General features: G+C 39.1%; 1 protein-coding gene across 1 annotated transcript; it reads right to left on the reverse strand.

Annotated features, from left to right (window-relative positions):
- Positions 1 to 1991: 1991 nt before the first annotated feature.
- Positions 1992 to 4806, reverse strand: LOC147902548 (cold-responsive protein kinase 1-like). The gene is made up of 5 exons (XM_087373895.1): positions 4612 to 4806; positions 4284 to 4494; positions 3010 to 3244; positions 2663 to 2813; positions 1992 to 2421 (listed from the first exon to the last, which is right to left on the reverse strand). The coding sequence occupies exons 1-5, from the start codon at positions 4804 to 4806 to the stop codon at positions 1993 to 1995; spliced, it is 1221 nt and encodes a 406-aa protein (XP_087230021.1). The 3' UTR covers position 1992.
- Positions 4807 to 13622: the final 8816 nt, after the last annotated feature.

The raw sequence follows: 13622 nt of genomic DNA on the forward strand, positions 1-13622 counted from the left end.
TGTATCTCTCTGCCCCACTAAGATGACCCCCAAAAGTGTGGATCTATAAAGGACTGTGACTCCTCCTGACCCTTGAACCCCTCCTGTATCCCTCGTCTCATCTTTGTAGGCAGACTCCCATGTATACCCGCTGACTACTGGTAGTGGGTGCTCTAGACTCTGATGTGTCTCTGTATAAAGGACTATGTCGTGACCTGTATAGGATTCCGAGAAGTTCCCTGGTTCTGACCATAAGGTACCATTATAGTTCCAGATGGTACAAGATAGGGTCTTGGATGTCTGAGTCTAATAGACCCTGCCTCCTATGTGGGAGGAGAGGTGGGTGCCCGATGAGGACCTATAAGGAGTTCTCTATCTCGTACTATCGCCCACTTCCCCTCCTTGTGGGCCTGATCCTGCTACTGTAACAAAAAGCGCCTCTCCTCAACCTTTAGTGGAGTGAGATCCTCATCCATCGAGATCGCTGGCTGGTCTCGTAAGGCTAACCTACGACATAAAGCCAAAAGTGGTGCTTGGGCATCATGGAACCGTATGATAAGGGGCTACTCTCGGTTGGGGTCCCTCCCTACCCACCATGCTCTCTCAATTCTGTGCTCAATCACTTCTAGAGTAGTGGCCACAAAGGCCGCTACTCGTATAAACTGCACCCAAAATTAGCTGGACACATGCATGTGTTTCCATGTTAATGATGGAGATTCACGCATCTACACAGGTTAAGAAGTTGGGCTTTTATTGTAAAAACAAACTCCAACCCAAAAGCAGGCGTGGGCTATACTAATATGTGACCACATCAACATTCTTATAGACCTAGCAGTAAAAGCAGAGCTGATCAAACACAATCCCTCTTCTTTTGGGGGTGTATAGTATGCTAGCTTATATTATAATCAGAAAACCCCTAAAGAAAACAAGGGGGGATATCAAATGCAATCGTAACAGACATACATCTACATGAATCTAGGTATGAGCAAACTTATCAGGTAAAACAAAATAGACAGTGCGCTTAGTTACTTCATAAAAGTATCCACAAGCATCAAACCCCATCACACATAGCCAGCATTGACAGTTAGCCATTTGCACAGATGTCAGCTGCCCCCTTCCGTGCTCATGATTATGGTGAGAAGGAGTAGGGATTAGTTGTTGGAAAGTGATTTGGATGCATAGGTATAATTTAGGGAAGGTTTAGAAGGGTTTTGGGACATTTTTGGCACTTTTGAAAAAATTCAATTTTTTTGTGAGAAGGTTATCCCCGAGATACTTTTTGGGGATGGGACCACCAAAAAAGTGTAAAGAGAGTCAATTTTGAGGAAGTGAGGGGCCACTCCAAGTGGGATAGGTAGGTGCACTTTTTGAGACCCCCAAGGGCTTAGGGAGGTGCACCTTTTTGTCCCAATATGGGGGTGATGGGACCCTCCATAGGCCTTGTTAGTTTTTAATTTATTTTGATAATCCACTCCTCATGAGGCTCTTTTTGAGTAAATTCCCCTAGTTTTTGATGAATAGCTAGTCAACCGTATCTCATTTGTGTACATCTATTCCTTGTTCTTCCTAGCTTGTATACTACTTCTACCATCACCCTTGTGCGATTTTTTAAACATTCCCAATCTTAAGCATTTATGATTGTCGTCCTCCTTAATTCCTATTTTCACATGTGTTCCTCTATTAGTATCAAATTACAGTGAGCAATGCTTCTCATTTTTCCATTGCAAAGCCTTATTTTGTCTTATCAATGACTATGCCCACCCACAATTGATGGAAAAAAGGACCATTGTGTCATGAGAATTATGAAACATCTAGTGTAGCAACAAGCATAAAGGAGGCATAAAACATTATATTTTTCTAGTCTAAAAGACAAGAAATGCACTGCAATAGTACTAGATCTAGAAATTTTGGCATACATCGATATAAATAGATCACACCTCCATCATCAAAACGTTTTGTGAAGCAGTTCACCCTTCTTATAATTAAAAACATAGGAAGAGCACAATGTTTGGTTCATCGAGGCTCGGGTACATCACTGATGGAAGATACAATATTTGTAGATGCTTTGGAGATGAGGAGAGTTCTAGAGGGTGACAATTGAGAAGGAGAGGATGTGCTAGCTGGACTAGGTTCGAACAAAACTGGTGGCACGTATGATGGAGCATTTCTTTGATAATTTTGAGAATAATTATTGGTCATTTCAAATTTAGCCTCAATGACACTACTTGATAGAAAAGCAGGCTGGGTGGGTATGTCCAAGATCTCTGATTGACCATCCAGCAATAGAATCACTTTGTTCATGTTGGGCCTCAATCCTGCAATTGCTTGTGTGCATAATAGTGCTACATGAATGTATCTAGCTGCTTCATTCATGGAATAATTATTGTTCAATAATGGGTCTACTAGCTCCAATTGGCGTTGCTCTTGATATAATCTCCATGTCTGCCACCACAGATTTTAAGCAATAACTTGTTATAGCTACCAAGGACTTCATACCATCATGCAATTTATATAACAATAATAGTAGAAATCAAGCATTGAGCAAAATTCATCTCTAGTAAAATTGCTTCTACAATTATTGCAAAACTATAAAACAAAGGGAGTGGCTATTCTTTTCTCAATCAAACTATGTTGGAAACATGTGAAGGCATTGTCATCTATCCTAAACAAAGAGTGCACTCACCCAATTGAGAAGGACTTGTTGTTCCTCATGTAGGTTAATATCCAGAACTCTTTGTCCACTTATTATCTCCAAAATGACAAGCCCAAAGCTAAAAACGTCAGACTTTTCTGTGAGTTGTCCATGCATTGCATACTCGGGAGCAAGATAACCCCTGCATAGAAATAGATTTATCAATCATTGAAGGGAAATGCTAAGAAAATAGGCGGCATGTAAATGGAATGTAACTACTATTTTGGGCTATTTTCCTTTTTCTAAATTCTACTCTATGCAAGCAAGCGTACTTTAACAAACAATGAAGCTTGATGTAGTTGATAAAGAAGTAAAGGTGTAGCAAGAAGGGATCTTACAATGTTCCTGCAATTTGTGTGCTAATGTGGGTTTGGCTAACTGAAAATAGCCTAGCTAAGCCAAAATCAGAAATTTTTGGGTGTAGCTTATCATCCAATAGAATGTTTGATGCCTTAATGTCCCTATGGACAATTCGCACGTGTGCATCATGGTGCAGATATGCAAGCCCTTTAGTTGTGCCTAGTATAATCTCTCGTCGAATGCTCCAGCTCAACCTTGTTCGTCCTTGTAGATCTGCAACATGTGCAAGGTGTCAAATATACCATAGATTAACATTTACTTTAGAGTCTTACCACATGGGTGGGAAAAGTAAGGAAATAAGTATTCAGTTTTTTGTCCCATTTGTAGTCACAAAAGTGTCTCTTCTATCATAAATGCTTTATGAAACTTCCTAGGGAACTAGGGTCTGAGTACATGGGAGGAACAGGATGGAAATGCAAAAAGCTAGTTGTATGCATATTTAAATCTCACCTGTGATTAATAGTCGAAAGAACTTGGTAGAGGACATGTGGCGTCATCTCTAGTCCTTAAAAACAAGGATTTCATTCTAGTTCTTGAGCTCTTAAGGCCATGATCTAGGGTTTCATTATAGTTCTCGAGCTCTAGGCCATGATATTCGAATATAATATATGATATTATAATATATATTAAATAATATATAATATACGATATATTATTACATACACACACACATGTATATAATAATAATAGTGTGTGTGTGTGAGGGGGGGAGTAAATGCGACTGACACACTGGTGACACGTGGAGAGAGAGAGAGAGAGAGAGAGAGAGGAGTGTGTGTGTGTAGACATGAGGGGGGAGTCGATGCGGCTGGATAGGGGGTGTAATTGTGGCTGACACAATGTTAACACGGAGAGAGAGAGAGAGAGAGAGAGATTATGTGTGCGTGTGTGTGTGCACGCGCACACACATGTGTTTTATAGAGAGATGTAAGAGAGAGAGAGAGAGAGAGAGAGAGAGAGAGATTTCCTGAAAATTTCTCAAAACTTGAAATTTGTAAATGAAACCTTATATTTTATTCCTAGAAACTAAAGACAGTTTTTTGATCTAAACTTTGAGACCCAACAGAGCGGGGTTGTAACCCGTAGTAGACGACTCGTATAGAGAGAAAGAGAGGACAAGGAATTGCTAACTAAGAGAAGAAAAAAACAATGCTCTATTAAAAAGAAGAAAGACACTCAAAGTGACAACTCCTCTGGAGAAGGAAAGGTTTGAACTGTCGAGTAGCTTTTAGCCAGGAGATCATTGACTTACCGAACAGATGCTTGTCTAAACTTTGATTTGGAAAGTATTCATATACTAGCAGCCTCTCTGAATCCTCAACACAGCATCCAAGCAGCCTGATGAGATTGCGATGCTGTACAGTTGTGATAAGTTTTATTTCGCTCAAGAACTGGCGTTCTCCCTGTTGACTTGGGCGTGAAAGCTTCTTGATCGCTACGACTTGTCCACCTTCAACTCTTCCCTGTAAATACAATGCTCATTGCCTAATGCGGTACATCCATGCCCAAATGAACTAGATAATATGTTTGGGTATCCCCGAAAGAAAAATAAGATCAGTTTCCTGTCAGAAATCTCCTACCTTGTAAACGGAGCCAAATCCTCCGTCCCCAAGCTTATGGTCATCATGAAAGTTGTTTGTAGCTATCTTCATTTCCTCGAGCGAAAACAATTGAACCTGATGTTGCAAGCGCGACTCACCGCTTTCCTGATCGCTACAAAGTGGCTCGCGGTAGCTGAGGCACTTTCCCTTCATTTGGACCTCGACCCAAGACATTCGAGCCTTATTATTGTTGACGTTCCCACACGAGTGCTAGCAACATTTTGTTTTCACTCTTCAATGCCCCACTTGGTTCTGGTGGCTACAACTGTCTATGGGAGAAATACATCCCCCACATAGCTGGTACTAGGGCTTTGACAAATTCATGAAATTTTGAGCACGATGCAAGCACTCTGGTTGGACGTTTTCAAAATCTCTCTAATCACTATGTAGCATCGGAGCTCCTCTACTATCATTTTACTTTTCTAAGCAGTGCTAGACGAGCAACCCCTAAACCCCCAATGTTGGCTTAGCCTTCCAATGCTCAAGTAAACTCTACTAATGATACAACCAAGCATGCGGAGATAGTGACAACCATGTCGCTAATGTTGATTAACAAGTGGCACCACACCACCCAACCATTGCTACTGTCTATAGGCTAATTACTTCTTAGCAAAAGTGCCCCAAAAGTTGCATGAGAGTAAGCATTTAGAAAAAGAAAGGCAATGTTTCTAGGGCCACTTTCCCATTAAGTGGTTTGCAATTTCACTTTCAAAGGTGACCTTCGAACACCCACCCTCGAGATCCTCTCCAATGCCAAGCAAATTAATGGCACAATGGTATATACTAAGTGCTTTGAACTTTCACCTTCCTTCCAAGAGGACTTGGGTCCAACCACAATGTCACGTAACATATGAGGAGGTTTGTAGCTCACCATCATCATATGAACCATTGGACCATTACATATTGCTTCATATCAAACACCCCTTGACTTTCTAGACTTATTTCATGACAATGAAATAAGGTGCCATACAAAACTCGACAATGATATCAAACTGTTGCGAGCTTTGCAAATGATTTATGCATAAATCAAGATGTTAGGCCGCCTATTGTTAGGTTGTCTATAGGTAGTCCCAATATATCTATAAGGGGGAGAGTGTTGTAAACATATCTTGAGCCATATGTATATAGAGTCCTTGAATGAAAGCTCATCATGGGGGTGCACAAAAGGGCGTCTAAAAATTCAATGAAAGGGGGGTCGCCTTAGAAAAATAAGTGATTTAGGGGTATCCATGGTGACTCAAAAAAGGGGCAAAATGGATTCAAAATGAAATGCCCCTTCCTCCTTGCTGTGAAGTACAAATTGTGGAATTCAAGTATCGTGAAGAACAAGGTGGACTCAAATTCAGTCAAAGGGAGGAAAGAGGTACCCATTGTGAGTCAAGAAAGGGGCAAATGGATTAGAATTGAAATGACATGGCCCACGGTAAAGAACAAGTGTTGGAAGTCACTTTCTCTTGAGGATTTGCTTTTAAGGTAAATGCATCCAATTGCATACATTTCACAAGAATGTTCCGCTAGCTTTTTAAAAAAATTAGATTAAAGAGTACTTGATGAAAATAGGTTTAGAAAAATGCCCGAAGAATGTTGTGCTGATGTTTTTTTTGAAAGACTTTACTATCTAATGCTCAAGTGGTAAGAAAATAGGTGCACACAATATTTTCATTAAGAACAAGAAACTTAGATCTCAAGAGCTTTATTACACACTATCAAATGTTAAAGATAGAGAGCACCATCTGGAGAAGCAATCAAGCTACAAAATTGAATTCAAACTGTGGAGGATGAACATATTATAAAGACATCATGCATTATTACATAAATTAATAATAAGCTAGAGCATAGAGGTAGGTGTTAAGAGCATCATGGAAATGTGGTAATGCATCGAAGGACGATTAATGCAAATGGCACATTCAAAATATGGAAAATAAGGTCGGTTGCAAAAGGTTACTCTCAACAAGAAGAAGTGGTGGATTTCAAGAAGACCTTTACACCAATAATTAGAATGAAGGCAGTCAAATTGCTATGGTTAATCACATGCACTTTGGACTCAAGTCTGTTCATCGATCATCTTGGAGCATCTGCGAATAAAAATGTATACATATGTACACAATCGAGTGTTAAGATCACATGGGACGAGTTACAATGAGCACCTAATTGTGTGGAAAAACAATGTCATGGCCATAAGTACCATTGAAAAAAAGCATAATTTGATGACCATATATTACAAGATAGTCCCTACTCCCTCCCTCCCCTCTCGTACCATTGAAAAAAACATAATCTAATGACTAGATATTACAAGATACTCCATGCTCCCCCCCTCTCTCTCTCTCTCTCTCTCTCCGTACACACACGCGCGCACACACACACACATACATTTCTCAAAAACATTTTCACATGCACACGCACATGTACAAATCTCCCTGACTCTAACCCCAAAACTACCACCTTGTTGTAAGTTGGATAGATTTTGAAAATCACCATAAAGGGAATCCATTCACACACACACTTGTTTTTACACTCTTACACACATTTATGTACGTACACACACATACTCCTAACCCCCCCAAACACACACACATATCCTTAATTTGTGACACACACACACACACACACACAAATGTTTCTCAATAAATTTTGCTCACACATGCACATTGAACCCCCCATTTTTTCAAAATAACCCCCCTTATATTTTATTTCTTACCCTTGCTAATTTTATTAACTTTATATTTTTCCCAGTATTATTTTCATTCAGGTCTTGCTTCATTTCATTTTTACTTTTTAAAATTATTTATTTAAAGTAAAAAATCATCTTATCTACAATGTGACATCCCCCCTTTTTCTCTTTCTCACTTTTAACCCCCTCTATTTATTATCCTTTACTTATTGAATGATAAATTTAATTTTATGAGAATCTTAGTTACTACTCTCGCGTAAACTATCCCTCGCTAGAAACCCAACCTAGTCAAACCCCAAAAACCTTGACCTTGGAGCCTAGACTACCTGATGGATTCGACATGTTTGTACTATTTCATTGATTAAATTTGCAACTTCAATATAAATAAAAACTTCTATTGCTAATCGTGTTACTCAGGTCAAATTTATGTCAATTTTGTTTTCTTAAATTTTTATATGCAACTTTTTATTATTATCCAATGATTGAATTAATTGTATGGTTCATTATTTGATCGGCTTATTAAATCTAAACACACAAACTGATCTCCTAACTAGCCTTTGGTCAGGCTAGTACCATATAATTAATTCATAATCATAGGATAATTTTATGCTTGGCTTAATCCTTGTCATTGCAAGTTTTTTGAGTCCATTTCCTTGGTGTACTAATGGTTACTTTTTATGTACAGTAACATTGGTACGAAAAACTGGATTATACATCTACTGATGGCATTGTGCCTTTAAATCATTTTTACACTTATCATAGAAATCCATTTTTCTGGCATTTACTATTAGGTGGGGAGTAAGTTCCACATGGTGGGCTTACTCCCCACCATGTGGTCTTACCTCTGGGTTGGGGGTGGGCCACACACACACACGCACACACGTGCACACACACACACATGCACGCACGCACGCATGCACACACACACACACCCCTCCCCCTTTGGGAACCCTTGTTTTCTAGGGGTGTGGCTCATTCTGATAACATTTTTTCTACAACATGGTTTGTATCTACCTTAGGGATTAGTAGTAGTAAGGCTCTACATGGATGCGAGAGGGACATGGGAGAGAGTATTTGTAAGCACTGGGAATTATGCATTTGATTTGTTTCATTTTCATCTCGAAGGAAGAATAGTCACACTGTACTTATTTATTCCATTTGTTCCAGTAGTGGTGATTATGGGATCCACATACCCAATCAGGATTTGATAGATTCATTATTTTGAGGACCTGCTCATGGATTGAAGAGAGGATTAGTACTTGACCCCCAATAACTCAAAATTTGATGACTTAGTCAGCTACCAGATATGATATTAGATGTGGGAAGTAGTAAGACTTGATATGGATATTTATAAAGAAAAATCCAAAGAGCTACGATTATAAGGATAATTATTAGAGTCCTATAGTTGTGTGATCATAGAGGAGGAGATGCGGTGTTTTGACCCTATGGATTTTGCCTCGTATCAGGTCACTCCCATATAAGATATCTCCTGGACCACGTGATAATCCCACTACGACCACTCACATAATTGCAACTTACTAAGTACATTGGCCGGTACATCTTCCCCCCTTTCCCTAGTTTGGGTGGACGCATTCTGAAGACTCAAAATACGACCATTTGACACTTTTTTGTGAGATATGGAGGAGGATATCGCATTAATGGTCTGAGTGTATCCATAAAAAGCATGCCAAAAACTTGGCAGATACATGTACTCCTCCCCTCTCACACAAGTAAAGACGTTGTACTTGGACAAAGCCTCAGTGGACGTCTCTATTTTGTACCACTTAGTGATAGCCAACTCAAGAGCTCAAAACCCTGCTCTCTATTCTATATCACTTATGAGAACCTAGAAGTTACGAATGTTTGATCTTATGGTTCAATGTTGTGTGGTTGAAGCTGCAAGATCCAAGCTAGAGAAGTTGAGATGGTCACAACTTGGATAAGACAACTCCTTCATGCATGGCTCAAGCACCAGCACAAGAGGTACCTATGCAAGAGAAGGCAATAGGCAGCCAGTGGAAGGATGGATAGTCCCCAGGTACAAGCTAGGACTAGTTGGAAGCTCTCGTTGAGTGGCTGAATGGAGCTCCGCACTGGAGATAAATCTTTGAAATGAATGGACATTACCTTCGAGATCAAGTAAGGAGTTTTATGAGCATCTCTACTACTGACTAAGCGGAACGTAAAAGGGTAGCGACCTAGACTTTCTCTCTTATTCTTGTGTGCTCTCCTCACTTGGATGCTCATCGTTTGGAAACTTGGAACCTCTGTCGTATCCCTTACTTAGAACCTCTGTCTAATTATTCCTTGGCATTACCTCAAATATGCATTTCATTATGAAGCTCTGTTTTGAAATGCAATACCTACGGTGAGGAGCAGGCCGTCCCTGTGGAACTTGTCGATCTGCAAGATGTTCCATATATATATACATATTCTCTACATCCAGATCTCATTCCAAATATATATGTTCTCTGCATCCATTATGACACTAATTCCATGCTGCTAAGTTTTTTTATGCCGGTCACACATAGTCACAAGCTCATGGAGAGCTTTCCACTTTTCATTCTTCAACTTTTTGTGCTATTGTCGATTATGACCTTGCTTTCAAAAATTCTAGAGGGAAACAAACCGAGAACAAACCCATGATGACCATGAGACCTGCTACATTTGGATTTGAGCTGGGCCTTGCATTATTATCCACCATTGTTAGGATGTGCTACTACATAGTCGGTGGTCAGGCAACCTCTGTGAGTTATTCCATGCACACATTTAGAGTTTTTCACCTTTTGAGTTCCATTGATTGCTTTAGGAGATCGCCGCCCCGACTGGCTTCATCTTGTTTCTTTAGTTGGGATTTGTTGTGGTGCAGCTCACTAGACATAAGAGCTACCAATCTATGCGACTCCAGATTGCTGTAGGTGCCTTTTACATTTGCACTACCACTGTGCCTTCTACATTTGCACGTCTGACGAAGAACTCTACGTAGAGCTTTTTAGTCTTTGGAAAGCTACTATTTCTAGTCATAGTTCTTCGTGCCACAATTGCAACAGCCTTACGTGCTACTGGTGGAGTCCATTGTACATACTTTCAGTGCTATGGTCGACAGGTCATTGCATTTTGTATGGCTCATGAGCCCTTGAGCTCGTCGTTGCACTCGGTCATCATTTTGCCAAGTTGGCAGCGAGAACCTTGATCTCGTTGTTGCATTCATGTACACAGACCTTCCAGTGTTGTGTATTGTAGCTACGTACATCTTGGCGGGATAGGAAATGCATCTACTAGAGCTAGTAGCACTGCTGGCTTATTGTGTTAGGTGCCTGGTTGCATGAAATTGTGTTGGCTCTTTACTTGCATGGCATTTTCCTGTCTTAGAGCCAGACCCAATAAAAATCTATCACACTCTAAATCCATTACTTGGGGATAATCCCCTCATTTGCACAAGTTATGCTGGGCACTATTGTAATGCGGCGTTGATATCTTCAAGTGTATAAGAGAGATAGGGAGGAAATATTGTTCTCTATTATGGATCCCAGTGTCTCAGTATCATGATAATAGTTCTCTGCGATTTTACATTAGTGCTGAAGGGATTTTCAGCTTGAGTCATTGATACTCTCACTAATTGTGGATATCATGATGAATACTGGTGTGTAGTGGTGGTTGGTTGCCTTTTTGTTGCCAAGTGCATGGCCCCTTTTGGGTACTTTTATTGACTGCTGCAAAGGTAGCTTATTGCCCATGAGGGGGTGCCTAACTGTCTACACGATTGCACTCCTTCTCATCTCCTTGGACGTAATGTATAGTAGACATATTTAGTGTTGTTTACATGTGGTTTCAAAAGAATTGACTATATTCACACGTGGACATATCTGCATCTATTTACTCTCAAGCATTAAGGCTTGAAGACCAAGTCTTTTAATGCTATATGAAACCTTATAATTTTATATAAAAAAATGCTATTAATTTCCTCTTGACTTAATAGATCTTGGGGGGTAGGTACAAAGTCATCCTTAGTTGCATAAGGATGATTATCCATGGACTATATTTATTCAGACTCCTAGGGGCAATGGTTGGACTATAATTATTTGTACTCCTGGGGGCAATGGCTAGACAAATAAGATGGAAAAGTATAATGCATTACTTTGAAAATTTTCTTTAATTATTGAGCAAAAGAACTGTCGGTCAATTGTTAATTACATGCCTTAGATATACATTTGGCACATAAAGATAAATTGAGTTGTCAGAATTACTTGTTAGCTTTATACCTTAACAGCTAGGTTTGGTAGGATATGCCTATAAGTATTGATGCGCCTCGGGATTATATACGGCTTTTCCCTAAGGGACCCCCCTAGAGTTTTTAAAGCTCCCCTATACTTGATCAAATGAGGTGGTTTAAGGGAGTTCCCTTTTTGGAAACTGTATTCCAAAGGAATCCTTTATCGAAAATCCTTTAAATATTATGTTTGCTTGTAATATATCTCTTAGAATTTGCCTTGGATCAAACAAATTTTTGCCAAGGGAATATCTCTAATTTTTCAAGCAAATTCATTATACTCCATTGATGGCATGGCTTGGAGTACAACCTTGTACCAAGGGAGAGTCCTTGGTCGATATTTCTATCATTAAGGGAGTATCCTTCTACTTTTTTGCTATTTACTGTTTGAAATTTTGTTACTATATTCTATGATCATTGGATTGGATTAGTCCTTGGCTTATTTGAAGATCCCTAAGGTTTGGTTGATTGGTGACTTGAATTTCATTATAGTAGTAGGGTCTGGCACAACCGTCTTTCTATACTTAGAGCACCTGGGTAATATTTTACCCTTAGGATGGTATTGGGTTACACTTTACACTTTATACTTTAATATGTTACGCTTTACACTTTATACTTTGATAAATGGAAAAGGCCATCATTTGTCATGAGTCGGTAATTTGCCAGCATTTGTCATGAGTTGGTAACTTGCCAACAATGTTTGTTACATTGGGTTGCATTTCTTGAGAACTTCTCCTAATGTGACTGGGGAGAGAATTATCATCGGAGTATTCTTTTATCTTATAAGTTGTATTATGGAGAGAATTTCCTATCTACTGAATTAAGAAACATTCATGGTGTGATTATTAATAGAAAAGATTTTAGCATGATTTTAAATGTAAAATGGTGAAAAGGCCATGTAGCATGGAGTCTGTCCTTCAATATTAACATTCTCAAGGACCTTATCATACTTTGATGTGTGCATAAATTTAATTGTGATATTGATAATTGGAAAGTACCAACAGGAGATCGAGGAAAGGCATAAGTATATTGAGGTTATATTTTGATTTTTTGACATTGGTAATTCCCTTGGACTTGGTTGGAATACCCAAATTTATGGTTTACTTGAGATTCCCACTTATTACTTGGATTTCACTAACATTTTATATGCATTTATTCATATCTTTAATTGCCCACCTCTGATTACTATTGAATACTAAAATGCCAAGATTTGATTATGCTAATTTAGATCGAGTGACATGGATAACAATTGTGTGCCGGCATTGAAGCCTGCAGTCCCACAATTCATAGTGTACATGTTCTAACGTGCTATCTTTGTGGATGGATGTAGGTGAGTCAGCATACCTCTCCATCAGGTTTGCATTGGAAAATCTAAGGCATAAAGACACGGTTTTGGCAACTTTGAGGAGTACTCTACAATGGATACTCGCCAAGTACTACTAAATAAGATTGAACTCTCTATTGGAGACTAATCATCAGTATCGTTGTAATTTTTGAAATGTACTGATATAAATGTGACTATAATGTTTGAATCTTACTTTGACACCTTGTTAAGAGGAATGGTATGATATGGATTATTCTCACTTATGCGGTATTGAGAAGTTGGTTATTAATGGACTACTCTCACTAGGTGTTTGAAAGGGGCAATAGTAGATGTTTGCAATTGATTTACTATGACATTGAAAACTGGTCCAGTAGTATAGTAGGATAGATGTTTGATAGGAAACACACACACACACACACACACACACTTTGCCCCACAGTCTCTTTTTTAGCACATTGTATTATTACACATTCACACACATGCACATACCCCCTAACACCTCCCTAGGCCCTTACCTTACTCCCTAAAACCCTTCATGTTTTAATTATTTTATATTCTTGTCCACTCCTTAATTTTTTATTATTGTTTAATTATTATGCTACTAACTCCCTTACCTTGATATACACTTTAACTATATGGACCTCCCTAGCCCCCTACCTTACTCCCAAAAACCCCCTTTAAAGTTACTTTAATTGCACCTTTATGGTTATGTATTAGTAAATTTT

Source organism: Dipteris shenzhenensis, chromosome 4, assembly GCF_047967505.1.
Source record: "Dipteris shenzhenensis isolate YYH24624 ecotype China chromosome 4, Dip_SZ_1.0, whole genome shotgun sequence".
NCBI lineage: Eukaryota > Viridiplantae > Streptophyta > Polypodiopsida > Gleicheniales > Dipteridaceae > Dipteris > Dipteris shenzhenensis.

Coding starts and splice junctions, on each gene's coding strand:
- LOC147902548 (XM_087373895.1), bottom strand. CDS start 4,806: ATGTCTTGGGTCGAGGTCCAAATGAAGGGAAAGTGCCTCAGCTACCGC. Junction 2,814..3,009: donor ACACAAATTGCAGGAACATT/GTAAGATCCCTT, acceptor ATTTCTATGCAG/GGGTTATCTTGCTCCCGAGT. Junction 2,422..2,662: donor AACAAGTCCTTCTCAATTGG/GTGAGTGCACTC, acceptor CTGTGGTGGCAG/ACATGGAGATTATATCAAGA.